Source organism: Sarcophilus harrisii, chromosome 4, assembly GCF_902635505.1.
Source record: "Sarcophilus harrisii chromosome 4, mSarHar1.11, whole genome shotgun sequence".
Lineage (NCBI taxonomy): Eukaryota > Metazoa > Chordata > Mammalia > Dasyuromorphia > Dasyuridae > Sarcophilus > Sarcophilus harrisii.
Window position 1 is genome coordinate 217,854,283 of NC_045429.1, and position 22,258 is coordinate 217,876,540.

General features: G+C 34.5%; 2 protein-coding genes across 3 annotated transcripts in view; one reads left to right on the forward strand and one right to left on the reverse strand.

The window, feature by feature from the left end:
* Positions 1–1,594, reverse strand: part of PM20D2 (peptidase M20 domain containing 2) — a 52,558-nt gene extending 50,964 nt beyond the window's left edge. The window contains exon 1 of the mRNA XM_031964533.1: positions 1,530–1,594. The gene's annotated coding sequence lies outside the window, so the exon portion shown is untranslated. The remainder of the gene's footprint in view (positions 1–1,529) is intronic.
* SRSF12 (serine and arginine rich splicing factor 12) lies at positions 1,442–20,372 on the forward strand. Of its 2 annotated transcripts, none has more exons than XM_031964535.1 (5): positions 1,442–1,545; positions 7,355–7,459; positions 8,809–8,912; positions 9,081–9,219; positions 14,162–20,372. In XM_031964535.1, the coding sequence occupies exons 4-5, from the start codon at positions 9,092–9,094 to the stop codon at positions 14,493–14,495; spliced, it is 462 nt and encodes a 153-aa protein (XP_031820395.1). In that variant the 5' UTR covers positions 1,442–1,545; positions 7,355–7,459; positions 8,809–8,912; positions 9,081–9,091; the 3' UTR covers positions 14,496–20,372. The 2 variants fall into 2 exon arrangements, with proteins under 2 accessions (XP_031820395.1, XP_031820394.1); XM_031964534.1 differs by lacking the exon at positions 1,442–1,545 and adding an exon at positions 1,708–1,953.
* Positions 20,373–22,258: the final 1,886 nt, after the last annotated feature.

Here is a 22,258-nt window from a genome sequence, read left to right on the forward strand (position 1 = left end):
ATTTAGCAATTTCTAAATGAGAAATTACTTTACTCAGTTGAAATAGAAATGTCTAGATCATTCTTCACAATACACTCAAATTAAATATTCTCTCTCTTAGGGGAGAAATTAAGAAGCATTAAATACAATTATCCCGTCATAAAAGCTTTTATTGACCAAAGCCTGTGACAAAGTCAAGGAAAGAAAGTTTCAAAAACCAAAGAAGTAGTCATATACATAAAAATATATTTTAAAAGATAGCGAAACTACATAAAACATTAACTAGTAAAAAAAAATGGGTTGATCAGACAAGAACAAAATCTTTTCAATGATATGCTCTTTGGAAATAAATGTGGCCCATTAGAAGGAATATTAACTCTTCCAAATCATTAATCTATATAATTTTGGTGTATTAAAGTAGTACCTCCGTTTAGTTTCAGGAGGAGATAATACCAACATGAAAATTTACAATTCCTAGTTTATCTGTGGTATTCAATATGGATGAATAATTTTTTTTAAGCCTCCCTTCAGAAGCTTGGCTTTGGTGGTTGCCCAACGATGACAGTCTCCTAGCCCTGTCAAAAATATTCTCCCAAGGAGCCAAAAAAAAAAAAACCTACTGCTTCATTGCGGGCTCATTTCTGCCGCTTCAAGCTCACTGTCAAGATATAGCCAGCAATGATGCCGATTCTAATTTTCTTAAAATGTCCCGACCAAGGTAAAGTTCTTCCCCAAAGTTCCCAACTCACACCCAAAAACAAGTAACAACTAAGTCTTAAGCATTATTCTTAAAATTCTCCAGAGCCCCCAACCTCATTTAAAACAAATTTAGTCAAAACCTGAATCTGAATTCTACATCTGCTTCTCTTATTATTCAAGCCCATTTCCACATATATCCGACGTGGAAAACGAGGACGCTTACCGCTCGTAAAAATTCTTATCTACTTGACCGTTAAAGGGAAAAGAAAGTTCCTTCTATCGCAGTGCTCTTCCGGCTCTCTCACTCACTTGTTAAACCCCCACAACATACCCCCTGCTCCCTTCCACAATACATGACTAAAAGGGATTCCCCAGGGGACAGCGACGACCCTTTTTTTCCCCGCGAAGAAATGGGATGAAGTAGACCTGGGGGCCGGAATGCAGGTCGCCTTCAACCTAACTTCCGTTTCGTAAATCATTCCCCTGCTTGGATTACAAAGCCCAACACACACACACACACACACACACACACACACACACACACACAGCTGAATGTGAGCAGCAATAAAAAGTTAAACAGTTTTTGCTCTGTTTAGGTTTTGCTTAGTCATCTCATCGCTTCAGGGAACTCCCGCCCGGAACTGGATCAGCACAGGCCCCGCCTGGGCTACAGAGCGACCTGCTAGGGTCACGCAGCCGCAAAGAAGAGAACGGAACGCACCAGCTCCCTACTCCTCTCAACGGCTATCTCTCAAATAAATAAAAAGAGCCCGAAGGTCTCGCCAACACCTCCCCCACCCCGCAATTCAAATACGTAGGCGGGAGGTCACCAGGACGTCGCGGGAGCCGACCTTCCAACACCATCCGGTAGGCAGCGAAAAGAGCGCGGGCTCCCAGGCCGCCCGCAATCTGACGTCTCACGGGCGCGCGCTCGCAACCCGACGCTCTCCTTTTCCCCCATCTTTTTAGGCCGACGTTTCCCGGGCGCGCGCGCGCCGTTCGACGCTCGTCCCCGCCACGCCCCCCTCCCCCCACCTCCCGGGCTCTGAGCGCTCAGGCCTTCACCGCACCTCCCCCTCACGCCCCTCCACCGGCTCTTTGCCGCGCGAGCCGAACAGGTGTAGCTGTTAGAGAGGCCCCGGGTTCCCAGGAGGGAGGGTGGGAGGCAGTCACTCAGTTACGCCGAACAAGAGGAAGGACAGACGGCATCATGTCTCGCTACACTAGGCCCCCCAATACCTCCCTGTTCGTCAGGAACGTTGCGGATGCCACTAGGTGAGTGAGGGGCGGCTCTGGGAGACGGTGGGAGTGGGAGGGTGGTGGGGGGCCGAGGTCGCGGGAGAGGAAGATGGGACCCGCACCTTCCGTACCACTCCCCCTCTTCTTCCCCCCTCCCCCGCCCCCAATCTCTAGGCCCCTCCTCTATGGAACTGCCTGCCGAAACGAGGCCCCCTTCGGCTAGGGCCCGGAGCCGCCTCGGGGCCTCCCAGGCCGCGCCGTAAGGCTTCTGGGGCCGCGTCCGACTCAGCCCCTCCTTGGTACTCCCAAACCCTCAGTGAGGGACTCGGTGGCTTAGGCGGAGTCTCTGGGGTCTGACCGGACCCACCGTCTGCATCTCCCGCATGCTGAGCGCTCGAGCCCGCCCCTTCCAATCCCACCCCAACCCCCACTCTGCAACCTGGCAACGAGGCTGGATTCTTTCCTTTACCCCCGCCCCCCGCTGCGAGGGATGCTGCACCCCAGGCCGCCCTCCCCCCCCTTCCCCTCCTCACTATATTCTCCCCTCGGCTCCCCATTCCCTTCCCCCAGCAGGCCGGGCCAGTCTCTTAACAGTCGTATTCCTTTAAACTCCCTTTAAACCGATAGTTTTCTTTTTCATGGATTTGCAAGTTTCGTCTCTGATTTCACCCTTGATGAAATGGAAAGTTTTAACTTGTTAGATGAGGAGGACCCCAGGAATGAGAGTTATTGCTTCCTGGGAGTAGTGATTTAATGCTGGAAGGGACTTTGATTGGTCATTAAGCCCTCATTTTATGTGAAAAAAGTAAGGCTCAGAAAGCTGAAGAGTTTTAATCCAAGACAGTGTAAATGGCAGAGCTAAGAAGTAAACCTAGAATCCAAATGCTTCAGGTCTTCCACTAACATTATTTTCACACATTACTCTTCCTCTGTGTTTCTAATCCTGCCGTGATAATATGTAATTATATACCTTTTTGTATTAATGAATCACTTCAATGAAAATAACATCATTCCATCACCTTTCTTTGAACTTATCCATAAAGTGTAATCCAACTATAGTATGGATTTAAATATAGGGAAGGTCAAATCATGTCCCTATAACATGGGTACATATAATAAAAAATAGATACATACAAATAATATATTGGGTGATATTAATCTTGTCTTGGCAAGTTTTATAAAGGGGTCCCACTCTACCAAGCTCATAATTTTAATATCCAAAATAAAAGAATTAGTTTAGAGTGAAAGAATATAGGCGTTTATTTCTAATAGTTGAAAAAAACTAAGTGAGGCCTAATTTGGTATAATTCAGGTATTATAACTTGGTTGATGATCCAGAATTCAAGATTGCAACTATACCCTGTGGTGGCATTGAGTCCTAATTCCTTTATTACCCTTATCTGAGTTATGTGGTTCCTTCACAGCAGCTGAGTTTTGTCTTTTTGTTCTTTATGGTGAGTTGAAGGAAAAGGGATATCTTTGAAATTTCCTTATTTTATCTATAACTTAATAGGAATAAAATGGAAGATCTGTTCACTTACTTTAGAGATTAGGTTTGATTGATTAGCATGTATATATATCTGACAGTTTTCTACTTTCCTTGAAGTTAGGATATAATAATATGAGGGGGAGCACAGCCTGACTTCAGTTGAACCTGTTGCTCTTCTACTTTTTGAAACTTTCTTTCCTTGACTTTGTGACATGCTTTCCTGGTTTTCTTTCTATCCCACTGGTTGTTCCCTCCCTCTCTTTTGAGTATTTTTTCTTTATCCTATTTTCCATTATTACTGTGGCCTCCTGCCCGCCCTTTATAAAGCAACTTCATCTTTCAATTCTTACACTGCACCTTCCCTGGGTGTTCCCCTTAAGCTCTGTCCTCAACTCAGTAATTCTCAAAAATTCTCAATTCAACTATCCAGGATTCAACTGTACCTCCAAAATCAGCATCTCTCCTCTGATCGATCTTACATTTCCAACTATATGCAGGATCAGCTATTAAACATAAATACTTACAATATGCCAGGCTAAGCACGGAGGTAGAAAGAAAAGCAAAATAAGATCCCTGCTTTTGAGGAGCTCTTCTCAATTTAACAAATAACAATAATAAAAAACTTTTAAGCATATTCAAAACACAATTTATCCTCTTTATCTCTAAATTTTCTGGTAACAGTGTTCCTCCAATTTCCCAAGCTTTAATGTTTCTTTGCTTTCTCCCTTACATATTGTTTCTCAACAAATATTGCCATTTCTTTCTCTGAAAAGTTTATTAAAATCACATTTTCCTCTCTTTTCCTACCCCAATCCAAACCTCCAGTTTGGTTACTACAAAAATGGATTTGGTTTCTCTGTTTCTAGTGTTTCTTCTGGCTATTTTTCATTCTGTTCCTTGGAAAGCACTCTACAACCATAAAATTCTACATAAATGTTAACTGTTGTTGAGTTGTTTCAGTTAAGGTATTGGGTTTTTTATTTGTTTATTTGTTTTTGGCAGAAATACTGGAATGTTTTGCCATTTCTTTCTCCAGCTCGTTTTATAGCTGTTAACCATTAGCTATTATGAAAACACCATTTTTTTTGGTCAGATTTCTTCATTCACAAACTAAAAAGTTGCTCTTTATAGGGCTTTTAAGGGCTACTACAATTAAGTACTTGCTATCTATCCAATTTATTTGTCTTTGTTCCCCAGCAAGGACCTTCTACTAAGAGCATTTTGTTCATCTTCCCAAATACACTTTGTGTTTACTTTCACCTTTGCTCATACTATTTCTTACATTATATTCACCTAAATTTCACTTCTAATTACCATCTTGACTAAATGTGTTCTTCGAAATTCATCTCCAAAAATGCTTCTTGTACTATTTCCGCCCATAATAAACTCCAAATTATTATTGTGCAAATCAGTAAAGGGAAGTAACTTCTATTTTTCTCTCCATCCCCACAGGATCCCACAATGCTAGGTAGGTGCAAAATGAACTTAAAAAAAAAAAAAAAAAAATTGGTTATCATTTAGAGAATAATACTTTTTGCTTTATTATATAGCTAAGTATTTTAATATGAAATATAACCACAAATAAATCTTGAAATCCTCAGTTTTATAACCTTTAATTAGGAATGGGTTACATTTTGTGAATTGAGTATAATACTTGACATCTAAAAACAAGACAAATTTTAATAACCTCAAGCATTCTCTTTCTCTCTAAAATCTTTAATCTCCTGATAACTATTTCTTTTTCTAATGCCTTCATATATGCCCAGGTCTTCCTAGCTTTTTGGGTTTTTTAAAACCTTGAATAAACCTTATTATCCCTTCAAGGTATTGACCTATATTTCCTCTCTTTTACAGACAAATCCCATTGAAAAAACCTTATGGACTCTTTGCAGTTTTGGCTTCTACTCTAAATCACTAAATCACTTAATTGAAACTTCTCTTTCCAAATTGTCAGTCATCTCTTAATTGCCAAATTTGATGGTCTTTTCTGTATCATTTCTCAGAACATCTGTTGCACTTGATACAGTTGATCATGTTCCTGTGTACTCTCTTTTTGTTGTACTACTTTTTCCTTATCCTCTTTTAATCTCTGATTCTTTAAATCTTCTTTGCTGGTTCATCATTCATATCATACTTCCTGACCATGAGTGTTCCCCAGTAGACCCTGTGGTCTATACTACTCTATTGATATCTTCATGAGCTCTCCTGGGTTTCTTTATGATCTTTAGACCTGACTTACAGGTCTGATTATCTAGTGTGAAGTCTCTACCTGTCATTCCCTTATCACCAGATACCTATTATATATTTTATAATGGATGTCCCGTAGACATCTCAAATTCAACATGTCCCAAATATGACACAATACTTTCTTTTCTCTACTTTTTCCAAATTTCCAGCTTCTTTGGAAGGTATTCCCATATTTTCAATTATCTAATTTATAACTTCAGTATTATCTTTTACTTTCTGTTTCACCATACTTACCTAATTAGTTGCCAAATTTTGCTTTCTCTCTGTAATATTACTTGCATCCACCCTTCTCTCTACTTGAGTAGCTAGTGCCTTATTTTAAACCTTAATACCTTTTTTCTAAATTATAACAATAGCTTTATAATTGGTCTTTATCTTTAAGAATCTCTTCTCTGTAGTCCATTCTGAACATTGTTGTCAAAATAAATTTCTTTAAGGAAAGATTGACTATATCACTCCCTATTCAGTCACCTACTCTGGCTTCCAGTTACTTCTAGGATAAAATATAAACTCTTCAATTTAGCTTAACCTGGCACACACTTTTCATTCTCATCTTTTCTTCCTCATTCACTGTGTAATATCCCCAAACTGGCCTTTCTGTTCCTCACTCACATTATTCCATTTTTCATCTTAATGTCATTCATTTTCACTAGCCATTTATCCATTCCTTTATTTATCCCTGCCTCATAGATTCCTTCTTTTCCTAATGAATAAGCTTAAGCACCACGTTTTTTTAATATGAATCCTTTCCTGATTCTCTCCCATCTACTCTCTCAAATGACTTTGTATTTATTCATTTTATGTGTGTGTGTGTGTGTGTATGTATGTATATATATATATGTATATGTACTTGCTGCCTTCCCCATTAGAATGTAAACTTTTGAGGAGAAATTTTTTATTCTTTGTACTTAGTCTACTTAGCACAGTGTCTAATCATAACAGGTACTTAATAATGCTTGTTGATTAAGATCTGGTTTATTACAGCTAGGCAAATGGATATGAATGGCAATATTAATTAAATGGTGGAAATACTGATTTATATAAATAATTGGCTATTTGACAATTTTTTGCATGATGGGAAGAACATTTTAACATATAGATGACTTAGAAAGTGTGCTTTCCTTCTAAAACAGAGGTTCCTAACCTTTTTTGTATCATGGACCCTTTTGGCAAATTGATAAAATCTTTGGACCCATTCTTAGAATAATGTTTTTAAAATCATAAAATATGTAGAATTACAGAGAGAAATAACCAGTTGTATTGAAATGCAACCTGTATATAGGAAGACTGAAATTTCATGCAATCTAACTGTGGGTCTAAGAACAATAGTAATTTTTAAGTAAAGACCGGCATAAAGATTTTCAAGATAGCAGCAACAACTGTAATGTGATATGAAACTTTATATGATTTGTTAGTGACAGTCACAGGTACTACTAATATTAGTCTGTTTTGTTGTCTGATTTCATAATTAAAGGGAATACTAAATTTCAATTAGAAATTAATGAAAATAAAGAAGTAACTTTTTTTCCCCATCTAAGTTAAAGTACCTCCTGAAATCTATCCACAGGGATCCGTGGACCCCAGGTTAAGGACTCTTGTTCTAGAAGGATCAATACAAGTGTTACAACTGGATTTCTGTAAACAAACTGCTGTAACACAGTTATATTCCTATTTCTTTGCCTTATTTCTAAAATACTTCAGGCCTGAGGACTTGCGACGTGAATTTGGTCGATATGGCCCTATAGTAGACGTATACATTCCACTTGACTTCTACACTCGCCGCCCAAGAGGATTTGCTTACGTACAATATCCTTTATTTCACTCTGTGTGTGTATTGGTACATGTGTCTGCGTGTAAACATATGTCTATGTCTACACGTAGACATATATGTATTCAAGGGAAATTTTGACAAGATTAATATGTCCTAACTAAATGTATTTATTTCTTTGTCTCAGAAAATCTAAAGCAGTCCACAGTAGCTGGCAAGCACCCCAAAGTTTGAATCAACCTGTTAGATAGAGTCCAAGCATAAACCAAGCAGGCAAGCCAAAAGACACCTTAAAGTTCAAGCATCAAGGAATAAAGAGGGAGGGTGGAAACAGATAAAAAGAAAACTGGAAGAGGGGAAGTCTTTATCAAGCAAAAGACAAAGCCAGCACCAAGTTGAGGCTTCGGCTTTCCTACATTTACTCAGAATTCCAGATTCAAAGCCAAGTCTGATTTGGTTGGTTCTGCAGCACTTATAAAGTCCATCTTGCAAGCCCAAAAGAGTAAAGGTCAAGGTTCAAGATCAAGTGACATTGAGGTAATTGCCAAAGTCTCTTTTTTGTATCATCTTTCTTTAGCTTTTGCTGCTCTCTGATATTTGATTAAATCAGTGGATGATCTCCTAAAATTTACTTATTTGGTAATTTTTCTACATTCCATTATAATTAAATGGATTGGTATTGCATAGTATAAATAGATAAGGGAATTAATTTACTGTTAGCATTATAAATTCTTCAAAATATAATTTAGGCTGTGTGTGTTTCTTTTATGTTTCCTGTATATTAACATATAAAAGTATACTTAAAGAGACAGACACAAGAATAAATATTAGATCGTTAGATCAAATTAATTTTCATATAAAGTATATGTTTGCCTGCTTTGTCTGTGTGAAAATGTTATTATTGTAGAAAGTAATTACTCCCAAAATCCATAATCAAAGGCCTTTTATGATTGTAATTTCTGAATAAGATCTATCATATTTTGGTTTTTTATTTTAAAAAAACCCTGATGGATTCTTTATAAAGCTGAGACCTAAAAATTCATCTTATGATACTAATCGGTATTGAAATATATTTTTCCCAAATAGCAAATTCTTAGTTGCCCATACTCGCTGAAACTACATTGATTCATATAAGCAATACTCAAACATCATTTTATTAACATAATTATAAATTGATTTCTCATCTTCCTATTTACATTGTCTTGAAATTCACAGGACTCTGCCGTTTCCATGGTAAAGACATAAATAATATTTGGCTGATATACTTCTAAAGTAATGAGCTTAATATTTTACTTGGTATTTCCTTTTCATTTGGCATGTGAAAATTATTTTAAAAATTATTTCATTGTATACTTTGATGTTCAAAGTGTCCTTAACAGCTAGTCATATTTGAAGATGTCCGTGATGCAGAAGATGCTCTTTATAACCTCAATAGAAAGTGGGTATGTGGTCGTCAAATTGAAATACAGTTTGCACAAGGTGATCGCAAAAGTAAGTGTAGATAAACATATAGTTTACTTGCTATGCAAAATTATAGTTTCAGGAATAATAGATTTTTTTGCTTAAAATTCTTTCATTGATTAATTAGACAAGTTAAATAGTTATTATTAAAGTTTTTTAGTGTTGAATTATTTTACAGTGATGTTCTTCAAATTCTAGCACCAGGCCAAATGAAATCAAAAGAACGCCACCCTTGTTCTCCAAGTGAACATCGAAGATCAAGAAGTCACAGCAGAAGGACTCGAAGTAGAAGTTCTTCATGGGGAAGAAGCAGAAGACGATCTGATAGCCTTAAAGAGTATGTAAGGTGTAAATAGTATTAGAAGGCACCATCTTGCTATGGGGTGGAACATGGTATTTTAGACATAAATGAAATATAAGAATTTAAATCTATAAGAAGTTTGAATGCATGCTGCATTAGTCATTCATTTTTAGTTTTATTAACAGTAACTTTATAAGAAAGGACAATAATCTGATTCATGCATAAAATACACATATAATTAAGCCTTATTGATTGATAATACACATATTAAGTGCTTAGAAAACATTTGGTAATTTGAGATTTAACATAAACCTTTTAAAATAGGTAGAGGAGAAAAGAAGCATTTTTCATAAAATGGAATTTAAGCTGAATCTCAAAAGAAGGAAGGAGACAAAGGAGAAAGGGTAAAGCACTTTAGCAAAGATAGTTAAGATAAGGAGTTTCAGGTAGAACACCAACAAGAAAACTTGATACAGGTCTTCTGGATCATAAAGTACAAGGAAGGGAATGAAATACAAGACTGGAAAGGTAGGGAAGGGCCGAACTGTAAGGACTTTTAAAATCAAAATTAGGATTTTATATTTGACCCTAAAGATAACTGGAATAAGAGTTTATTGACTAGAAAAAAATTACATAGTCATAGCTATAATTTAAAGGAAAGTCATTTGGGCAGCTGAATAGAGGATAAACTTGAGGCAGGAAGACCCATCAGAAAGGTATTGCCAGAGTCTAGATGTCCAGTGATAAGAGATTGCATCCGAGAGATTGCTGCGTGAGTGGAGTAAAGGGGACACATGGGAGAGATACAAGATTTGGTAACAGGTTATGGGTTAAGAGAGGAAATAAAGAATGACACTAAGGTTATGAGTTTGGGTGACTGGGAGGATGGTGATGTCATGACTGATTGGGAAATTAGGAAGAAAAGAGAATTTGAGAGAAAGACAGTGAGTTTGGTTTTGGGCATATTAAATTTGAGATGCCTCCAATGGGATATCCCGGTGGAAATGTACACAGTAGACACTTATTTAGTGGTATAAAAGAACTCGAGAGAGTTTAAGATTACATATAGAGAATTGGGATTCATTTGCAGAGAAGTGATAATTGAACCCATTGGAGTTGGGATCATCAAGGGATATATAGAGGGAGAAGAAAAGAGAACCCTAGACAGATTCAAAGGGTACATCTTGTTAGTGGGCCCGATCAACATCAGTTGACATTAACAGTGATTTCAAACTCAACTAGAAATAGTGCCACTGAATAATACAAAAGGAGCCCTGCAGGCCACCTATGAACTTAGAAGATCTCTTGTTAAGATTGAGTTTTTTTGTATTTTTGTTTGTCAATATTTCCCAGTCACATTTTAATTTGGTCTGAAAACACCCAGGAATGAATTTTGTTTGACACTTGCCACCTAGAAGTCAAAGAGACTGAAAAGGAATGGAGAAACCAGGAGAGAAGTGTCACAAAAATCTGGAGAAAAGAGTGATCAATAGTGTTGGACCTTGCAGAGAGGTTAAGAGAGATAAGGATTGACAAGAGGCTATTCTAATTAAGAATATTAATGGAAATTAAGAAGTCATTAATGACTTTGAGGAGAGTAGTTTCAGCCTGTTGAAGATATTAGAAACTAGTTTGCAGAGGGGTTTAGAGTTAAATTAGAAACATTGATTCTAGACAACCTTTTTCCAAGAGTTAAGCCATTAAAAAAAAGGAGAGTTTTAGGGCTGCAGCTATTAGTAATGACAGAATCAAATAATTTTTTTCTTTTTTTTTCTTTTTTTTTTTTTAAAGAATTGGGGAAATAAGGAAAAGGAGCCATCAAATTTAGACAAATTGAAGATTAGTGAATGAGGATAATAAAATGAGAAATCTGCTTGAGAAGATAGGGATAGCGGATCCCCTGTCCCTTCAAGGAACTTACATTCTAATTGCGGAAGAAGATACAGGATAAATAGAAAATAGATGGGAAATAGAAGGGAATGGCACTAATAGCTGGACAATAAGGTTTCCTGGAGGAGTTGGCACTCCTGAATTTTAGCTGAATCTTAAAGGAAGGCAGGGATTCCAAAAGTTAGAAGTTAAAAAGAATTTAGGCATATTTAAAAATAATAAAACTTTTCAGAATATGTTGATCTCTAATAACTCATCAGTATCACAGTTTCATAGTTAGAAGGAATCTCAGTGACCATCTATATCCAAAAAAAATATCTGTGCTATAACATACCTGGAAAATCATTACCCAACTTCTGCTTAAAAATCTCATTAATATAGCACAAAAGTTATTTGTGAAAGAAAACTAGCTAAAAATTAATGTACAAGTATTCCATTCAAAGAATTAAAGTATTAGAAAACATAAAATCTGTAGTACTGTGCTTTAGAAGATAGACAGATAGACATAACTCTTTTGAATGGCAAGTAGGCTGCCTCATGGATAAAGCACTGGACCCAGAGCCAGGAAGATCTGAGTTCAAATTTGACCTCAGGTATTTATCAGCTATATAACTGAACAAGTCACTTAACTGTTACCTTCCTCAGTTTCCTCTTCTGTAAAACATGGAAGAAGAGGAGGCCTTTAAAGTGGCCTGCACAGTGCTCTTGGTTAAGTGTTTTACAAATATTATCTCATTTCATGGAATAATAGTGACTGTCTCCCAGGCTGGTCTTTGAGGATAAAATGAGATAATTTTTGTAAAGTGTTGTTCAAGCCTTAAAGTACTACATAATGCCAGTCATTATTATTGTTGTTGCTGTTAATAGTATTATGAAAGGGTTAATAATAACATATCAACATTTTGCTAACAAGGGATTTGTTCTTGGTAAAATATCCTTTGCAGTAATTATTTAGTGAATTTGTAAAGCAAAAAATGACAAGATTGTATATACTAGCTAGCTGTTGTACTATTTATTCCCAGTAACTGCCTTGAATGTTATTTGTATTATTTTTCCATTTGTATATAGAATTCTGTGGTGCATTCTTCTGTCAGTGAGTGGCATTCATATTTGTTTTCAAGCCCTTTGAGAAAAGGCAAGTGGAGCAGTGGATAGAGTACTGGATCTGGCATCAGGAACACCTGAGTTCAAATCTGTCCTCAAACTTTTACTAGCTGTGTGACTCTGGGAAAATCACTTAGTCTGCCTCAGTTTCCTCACCTGTAAAATGGGCATAATAACAGCACATACTTCTGAGGGTTATTCTGAGGATCAAATGAGATATTTACTAAGCACTATATAAATATTAAGCTGCTATTATGTTGGCCAAGTAGTATTTCCAAGTGTAATAGCATTTTAGTTTTCTGTCTCTGTAATTGTAGGATAAATAAAATAATGTTCCAAAATTTTTGAAGAATTTTACCCGCAACATTTCCTATACAACTTTGCTCCTAGAGACAAATATTGATTGTGTAGTACCTGTTCTCTGAGATAAAAACACAATCAAGATACACAGGAATAATGAATAATAACACAGACTTTTACTTATTTCTATAATAAGGTCTTTGTTACTACAAGAATGCAAAATACTATGCAGAATTAGTTGTTCATAAATTAAAATTAATTCTTTGGGTATCTATCTATATCTATCTATATCTATATCTATATCTATATCTATATCTATATCTATATATATATATATATATATATATATATATATGTATGTATACTACTAAGGATGATATAAAGAGAATAGAGGAAGCGTCACCAGGCTATGGCCATAACCTGTTATTAGGAGAGATCTGTCTTTGATTTTGTAGTGATGCAACAATATAATCTGTGTAGTATGACCATTTATAGCACTTCTTTGCCCTATTTTAAAAAAAAATAATAAAACTAAGAAGGCATGAACCATCTTGATTCATAGTAAGAATATCCTCATGTGAAGAAAGTTTTTCCACTAGCCCCTAAAATAATCTGTGTGATTTTGGTTTCATTAATATATACATAAACATCTAGTTTTGTAGCATTGAACATTTTCTTAAAAAAAAAAAAAATTCAAACAATGATTTTATTGAAATACAAAAAGGAAGACTAATGTCAAATGTGCTTATTTCTGCTGTTACTAGTGGTTTTATCTTTCCAGGGAATTATTTCTAGCATTTCAAATTACTATGATACACCTCTGTAAAAAAAATAACATTTAGTAGTTTAATGGAGATGTAAATGTTTGTTGTTTTTCAGATTTGGTAAAGCTTTGGATACTTTGTTTTTCTTATAAAATGAGTTAAAGTACTTTGCAAAATGCAGAGTGCTCTAGGATATAAGCTGTTGTTTGTGTCATGAAACATTTTTATATTACTTCATAATAATCTCTAGACTTGGTACAAAATGCATGCTTGATGAATTTCCTCCTCTTTTTGTGCCCTAAAATCTTAAACTTTTCCAAAGTTGTTGGGGCCTCATTTAACTAATAAATATCAAATTAAGCTATCAAAAAAGGGAGAGAAGCAGTTAAGAATGTAGCAATTCATATTTTTGCTAATTATAATTATAGCATTGACTTTAATAATACTACTTTCCCCCTAGTGGAAATCAAGCCTAGCACATGACTTGAGAAAATAATCTGTCCCAATTTTATGTGGACTCATAGAGTTAGAAGATTCTTCATCCACTTGTTATTGGACATGACCACATATAAGTTGTTCCATATTAATAAAAATCTGCCTTGAAGATCCTCTAAAAATAAAAAGATTCTGTTTTCTTTCAATTTTATTAAATCCTATTGTCAGGAAACTTAACATAAATATTTCATGCTACCACTTAATCCTGTTAATATCTTTGTTCTGTCCACATTAGCTAGGGAGAAATTTTTTGATCATTGTTTATGTTATAATAACCCTTTGTCATCTTAAAAATATAAATTGCCAATCAGCCTTTCAAAGGTCTTGATATTTAGAGAATTATTATGAGACCGTGAAAATGTTGTTTCATAGCCTAATCATTTTTTCTTGTAAAATATGTACACTAATATTTTGGATATTTGCAGGTCTCGTCGTAGGGGACTTTCTTATAGCCGATCTAAATCTCGGTCTAACTCATTAACAAGGCATTCTACCTCAGGAAGGAAATCAAGATCCCCTAGAAGAAATTCTAGTTCTAGACGACGGTCAAGATCTGAGTCCTTACAAAAAAGGACCACATCTGTGGGAAAATCACAATCAAGTTCACCTCAGAGGCAGACCACCTCAGGGGCAAAATCAAGATCAGATGGAAGACATTTTGATTCACTAGCAAGATCCCCATCAAAATCTCCCCAAAGACACACTAATTCTGAAACTAAAGCACAGTCTCGGAGCTATCATCATAAAAACAATTGGTGAAATAGCAGCAGAAGATCTCTACACATACTTAGACTTGCATTATGAGACAGAACTTTTGTTAAATAAAAATTCTTCATAGCTATAATGTGGGCCAATATTATTTTGGGCATATACCAGTAGTAAAATATATCTTGCTTTGTGTTATTAGATTTGGCCTCAACAACACTGCAGATATTATAAATAATGTTATGTTTAGTTTTGTGCTAAATGAAATTTCCTTACTTTAGTCAGGAAGACCTGAGTTAAAATCTGGCCTCACATACTTAATTAGCTATGTGACTCTTGGGCAAGTCACTTAACCTGTCTGCCTCAGTTTCTTCATCTGTAAAATGGGGATAATAATTACCTACCTTCCCGGTTGTGGTGAGGATAAAATGATATATTTGTAAAGTGCTTTGCAAACTTTAAAGCACTACATAAAAGCTAGCTATTATTGTTATCAGTTTCATAATCTTACATACAAACCCAGTTGTTTGTTTCCTTTCCATTTCAATGTGCCTAGTTTTTCAAATAACACTTTCACATGTGTGGTAAAAGTAAATTTTCAAAGGAAATAAGTGAAATAGAAGTAATTTATAAACTTATTTCATATATTCTATATTATTACCTTAAATAAAAATGCTACATATTGGTATAGCACTTTTACCTTTTCAAAATGCTTTTGCAAACTTTAGGACTTCACAGAGCTATTACTTATTGATGTGGATACACATTTCATTGATGCAGATTGTAATACTTGAAACCTTGATACACTATTTGTTAGATACTGTGACCCTAAAGTTTCGGAACCTGATGGTATATCTTTTGGGCATCAATGTCTCCAAATTTAACCAAGCCAGGCTTGAGATAACATTACCAGGACCATATTCAAAACTTTTAGTTTGATAAGATCCACCAGATCATGTGTTTCATTGTTGTAATGTTTTCACCCCAGTGTTTTAATCTTAATACCAATTTCTGGTGAATGCCTCATTTTACAAAATATAAGATAGTTTTTGCTATTCTTGTTAGCAGTATTCATAAGGCCAAGAATTCAAAAGAAGGTATTTTTTCTTGAACTCCAAGGTAACCTTATCAAAGAAGATTGAATATATATTGAAAGAATAATATAGATTAATTGGCATTAAAATGACATTCAGTTCTATACAAACTTGAAATATAACTTTGTATTTCAGGAGGGATCAGATCTGATTGGCATATGGAACTTCCACTGAGGAAACTACTAATACAGATCAGCACTTGACTCTGCAACTTGCAGTCAGAGAGAATTGCTTGGGTACTGAGACATTATGTGACTTTTCTATAATCATGCAGCCAGTATGTGGGGACTTGTGTCTCTGGCCTTTGTTTCCTGAGGCCAACTCTATTCACTCTGCCATGCTGCCTCATTACATAACAGCATGTTGAATTTAAAAATATAAAAAATGACTTTTACAAAAAAAATGAAGTATTTTGAAAATATTGTGCTATCTACATTTTCCCAATACTTTTGTTTATATGCTTTGCTTTTGCAGTTAATAAAATCAAGGGCTTTTCTAAAAAAGTATTTTTAGTTTACATTTTAGAGATGCTATCTTGGTAGTATTATTTATAATTTATTTTTAAATATCAGCAAGCATTAAATACCTACTATGTACTAGGCATTTGGGATAAAAAAAAAAAAACAAAAATGAAAGCCCTCTGCTCTGAAGGAGCTTAAATTCTATCAAGTATAGTACCATAATGATGTATTTATATAGCTCTGCTTGTGTGCTATGTTAAATTGCATTCTTAAACCTTTGCGAACAAAATTAAGTATTTTTTTGCCTCGTATGCCAGTCTATGCTTTACAAGATTCTTTTTAATAAATTACCTTTTTTTTAGCAAATAGTATTCTTCTGTTCATTTTATTTTAAATAAAAGTTCCTTTTTTCTTAGAACCTTGTGTATTTTCAGAAACTTTCAGCTTTTATAAAAATTGAAATGGACAAATATTGATTCACAAATTCTGTCTGAAATATCTAGTGTAATTATAGCAAGATTTATTTACTATTTAGGGCATAATACATTTTAAAAGTGAATATTTGATCAGTAGTTTCTTGTTCAATAATTCAGTTCTACCCAACTCTTTGTGACCCCAGGGAGCATAGTATGCCAGACACTTCTGTTCTCCACTAGTCCAAGCTTATGTTTCCATTATTACACTACCCATTTCATCCTCTGCCATCTTCTTTTCCTTTTGTTTTTAATATTTCCTAAGATTAGAATCTTCAAGTGAGTCCTGTCTTCTCATTATGTGGCCAAAGTATTTAATAGCAATGAAATATAATTAACAACTAATGATAACAACTCAAATACTTTATTAAGATTTTGAATAGTACCATTTTCTAAAATCTTAGTTTTAAATATGAGCCAAATAATACATAATTTTCATCTAATAATAAGTAGCCCTATTTACCTTTGAGTAAAAAAGGTTAACTCCCATTGCCTATCCTGTTGGTAACAAATCTCTGTGTCTTGGTTTTTATAACTGATAACTCTGTGAAAAGCATTTGTTTTTCTAGGAAAAGAAAAGATTTGTCTTGATAAAACAGAAAGGGAGAAGAACAGAACAAAGAAAGGTAAAAAGGAAGAAAAAGTCAATGCCAACCAGTTGTGAATTGTGACAACCAGCATTAATAGATTTGATGGTCTTGGGGCAAAAAATTGACAAGTGTGCTCCAGTCCCTTAGACAGTTACCTACTGGTTGGTTGGTAACTGTTCTGGAATACCTGTTACTTCAAAGCAATTTTTCTTCATAGTGCCCTAGTCAGAGATTACTTTAAATGGAAGAAGATATTTTAATTTTAATTACTTTGCACCTTAGAAATCTGCTAATTTCTATAAAGTTAACATTTTTTATGTGGCAGCTGCTGTAATTGAGTAATAAAAAAGTTATATATGGTACCATATTTAATTCAGTAAACATTTAATAAAGTCATTTTATTTGCCAGGCACTGCATTAAATGCTGAAAATATGAGAGGATATACATATATACAGCAAAGAAATTTTATTTCTAGATTTTTTTCTTTTGTGACAATTTTCATTCCCTCTTTCTAAAAATTGAGACTCTTAAAAATACTATAGCTTTGTGTACTATAGTTAAAGATCTTAAATATGATTCAGTTAGCTTTTTGAGATTATTAAGGAACAAAAGCTTCACAAAAGAGAAGCACTAATAGCTGCCTCTATTTCTCTATGTGGCTTAAGATCTGAAAATCTGTTTATTTTGCAACAGTAAAGAAATAGTTATGCAATATTGTATGAGGACCTAGAATATAACCTTGTTACTAGGCTAATATTTTTATTTGGGAGAATCTTTAGCATCTTAAATCCATGACAAATATGTTAATCATACAGCAAGAAACATTTAAAAATATGGTACTTGATTTTTTTTTTTACCTACATATCCCAACCACATTCTTTCAAAAATTTTCCTTAAAACAGATAATGGAATGTTTATGCCATTTTGTAGAAAATACTTTAAAAAACACCAAACCAATAAACTATTCTACCCAGTGCCATATTTATTCCCTTCTAGCAAAGATAGTTTGGAATACTACTACCTTTAAGCTACTACTGGTCTGGGAGAGGTGATGACTGAAAATACTACTACCAAAATATGACTAGGTATTTGGTAAAATATTATGTTAAAAGGTAACAATGCTAAGAGAATGATCAGGAAATTGAATCTGTGATTATTAGTGTAAAAAATGTTGTCTTTGGTGTTGATTCACATTATCTCCAGTTAACATAATACTAGTTAACATGGCATAAGAATATGTATAAAGATATTTCTAAAAATCTACAAAAATGGAATTAGAATACTTTTAATTAACATTAGACATCGAGGATCTGTTTCTTTTTATCTGAAATGACAATAACAGCATTTATATAGGTTTGCAAAAACACTTTACAAATAACTCATTTGATTTCATAATAACCCAGGGATATGGGTGCTATTATCCCTATCTTATAGGTGAGGAAACTGAGGTAGACAGAAGTTAAGTAGTTTTTTATAAAGAGTAACATAGCTAGTAATCTCTGAGACAAGATTTGTATTCTGCTCTTCCTGACTACAGGTTCAGTACTCTTGTTTGCTGCACTATCTCTTTGCATCTGTTCACTTTTAACATATGAAAGATGACAAGAGAAAATTGGTTTACATAGGATATCCAGACCAACAGTATTGTTTTAAGGAAATTATGTACCAGGAAATTTGGATTCTGGTTCAGAAAAAGGGTTATCTGAATTTCTTAAGATATTGCATAATTATGAATAATCTATTTCATGGGAGATGCCTATCATTTCTAGCTAGTGAGCTTTTAAAATGCCATGTGCTATATAAATGTTAAGTATATATTAAAACTTAATATTTTGGTGTGATAATACCCCAAACCCTTAGATTTATTTACTATCTTGTAAAGGGTAGTTCTTGTTAAGTACCAGGATAGTTTCTGGCTTCATACTTTGAAAGACCACCAGGAGTGAAAGTCAAAACCAATTCTCTTTAAAGGAGAATGTCTTATCAATAATGACATAATACTTATTCCCAGAAACTGATGAAAATTCAATAATATTTTATCTAGTACTACAGTCTTACAGAATATAATAGGCATAGAGGGGGAAGTGATATTCTTTTGGCTTCATAAATTTTTGTACAACTAGGTATGTACCTTTTGGAAATAGCAATATGGATACAAATAACTACATGGATGAAATTCTTGACCACTCAATATTTTAAACATTGCTTCCAAAGGCAATTGAAAGTTGTTTTTATAGCAATCTATTGTATTAAAAATTATTACAATCCCCAGTATACTTATAATTTAGTCAAATTGAGTTATGTGAAATAGTTAAAATTTTTGTATATATGTCTGTGTGATTATGTATACATGAAATATTTACAAGCCCAAGTTGAACTGTTTGAGCACTGTGCAATATGTTCATTTTAAAATGGAGCACTTAGTAATTTGGTATATTGACCCACATGGCATTGAAGAATAGGAGAATGCTCTTCCTTTTCTTCCTTGCAGAGATGAACCTATGCTGTCAGATTTTGTCCAGATGTTAATTTTGCTGAATTTCTTTTCCCCTCCCCTTTTTTATTCTTTGTTAAAAGGGATGGTTCTCTGGGTGGGGGAGGAACATATTGAGAAGTGAAGGTCATTTAAAATGTCAATAAAAATGAATTTTAAAAGGTAATTTGGGTACTCTTCCAGTCCTTGTGAACAGGAAATGTCCTGTTTTTTTGTTTGTTTTGCAGAGTACTTCCTATTTGAATGAATAACTTGGGGAAAAAAGGCATTTATTAAAATGGGAAAGTAATGTGGAGAAGAAAGCACTATGTTAATTGTTAGAGATACAAATAGAAAACTCAAAAAAACTCAAGACTCTATTTGAGGAAGGTAGCACACATAGGATGATCTAGCTGCAGGGTGAATGGAAAAGTTAAGATACCATAGGATATATCAGCTTGTGTCCCACAAAACTGGAGAGCTTGGAGGGGACAGATCCCTTACCATTGAACCTAAGGTTTGGAGTGGAATGAGGATTATGGATTCCCTCTGGCAGGGATAGAAATGGAAAGGGTCAGTGCCCAGGTAGGAGCAGGGAACTGGAAAGGCACATTGGCAGGGAGGTCTGGGGGAGGTCAAGTGGTCTGAAGAGAAGGAAGGCATGGACTCAACTCTTTAAGAGCTGACTAATGCACTATTGGTGGCATTGTGAATTCCAATCATTCTGAAAAAGAAAATGTGGAATTATTCAGAGACAGTTTAAAAATCTATACTCTTTGACTAATAGTGTCAAAAAAGAAATGCTCCATAAATGTCACAACATTTATTGTGGCACTTTTTGCAATAGCAAAAAACTTGGAAGCAAAATAGGCATCAAACCAATGGGGAATGCTTAAAAACAATTGGTGGTAAAAGATAATGCAGTATTCTTTGTAAGAAATAATATGATGAATGCAGAAAAGCATGTGGAAACAAACATGCAGAGGAATGTAAGCAGAAACTAGAAAAATAAACTTTATTGCAACAATATAAATGCAAACAATAGCAAAACAACTGAGATGGCATGGTATGAAATTACAATATCCAAACTTGTTCCCAAAGAAATAGAAGCATTTCTCTTCTTTGCTGAGGTGAGGGATTATGGGCATAGAACAATCCAAGAATGTCAGACATTTTTCAATTCATTGCTTTTGCTGACCTATTTTCCCCTCTCTTTGTAATAAGGAATGATTCTTTGGGAGAAGTGAGAAGACAGAAGTTGATACTAAATTTTTTATTGAATTTTTTTGAGTGCTAACTAGAACACGAGTGTGTGTGTGGGGGGAGTATTAATGACATTAAAGGCTAATATAAAAACTGCCTAAGTTCTTTTTAGTCACTTTTTTTTCAAAAGCAGAGATCAATGTTTTTAAGACAATTTTGACATCAGCGCATTTTAGATTTTAAAAAAGTAGAATTTTGATTTAAATTTGATGCAATTGAATAATTTTAATATTCTACCTTCTATGTTAGTATTGAATGTTGCAATTTTCATATAAAGGCTAAAAATATTTAGTATCAAAAGACATTATGTAGTTCATATTTCCAATCTCCCCCTCAAAAGACTCAATTTTGAAGACTCAAAAAAGCTCATTCCTGAACCTATTAAGTAGAAAAAATTTTTAATTTTTTAATTCCAATTTTTTATTTATTAAATATAAAGAATGTTCTTATACTGAACTAGTAATTTGCTTGTCAGGAATTAAATATAACTGCAATTCTTTGAGGCTTTTATTGACATCTACCCTTGTATGTATTTTGACCAATTAAAAGTAGTCTCATTTCAACAAACAGTTATCTTAGTCTTAGGGGAACTTCAGTAATTTAAAATAGAACAGCATTGCTTACATTCATAATTTCCAATAGAACTCAAAAAAAAGTGTATTTAGCACTTTATAAAGTTTTCAAAGAACTTTACTCATGCTATCCCATTTGATCCTCACAACAACCCTGTGAGGTAGGTGCTATTCACATTTTACAAATGTGTGAATTGAGGTGGTGAGAGGTTAAGTGACTTGCCCAGGATCACACAGCTCTCACGGCTAAGGCAGAATTCAAACTCAAGTGTTCCTGACTCCAACTCCCAACACTATCCATTATACTACCGAGGTTCCAATTTAACCTTTATATTGAAACTTGCATTTTCCTTTATTGCTATAAATTTGACATCATTCTTGAAACAAACCTTACAAATGGCTGCTATATATAAACACTTCCAGGTAAAAGGTCTTATCATCCCACCTGCTCACTGGGCAGCAACATCCAAATTTTCTGATGTAGGAAATTGTCTGATTTAACCTCTTCCCACTTTTCACTTTTCTTTCCATAGCATGTGACTGCATATGCCATGATTCCTTTTTTTCCTTCTACATCACTGCTTACCACTGTTACTTATACCTCTCCTAGTCTTACATTCAGACAAATCTTTTAATTCCCTTATTTAAATCATCTAACTTGTATGGGAGGGGAAGGAGAGAGAGAAAGGAGAAAGCCATACATTGCAAAATGATGTAGAGATTTTTAAAGTCATTGTCATCAATCTCTAATGCACTTAAAAACATAAGTCCTCTTATAATCTCTACAAATCTCAATATAGTTCTAAAATAATTAGATCTGCTTTTCCTCAAGTACTAATATTTAAGATAATTAAAACACTATTATATATGCATATAATTGTATTGTTTTT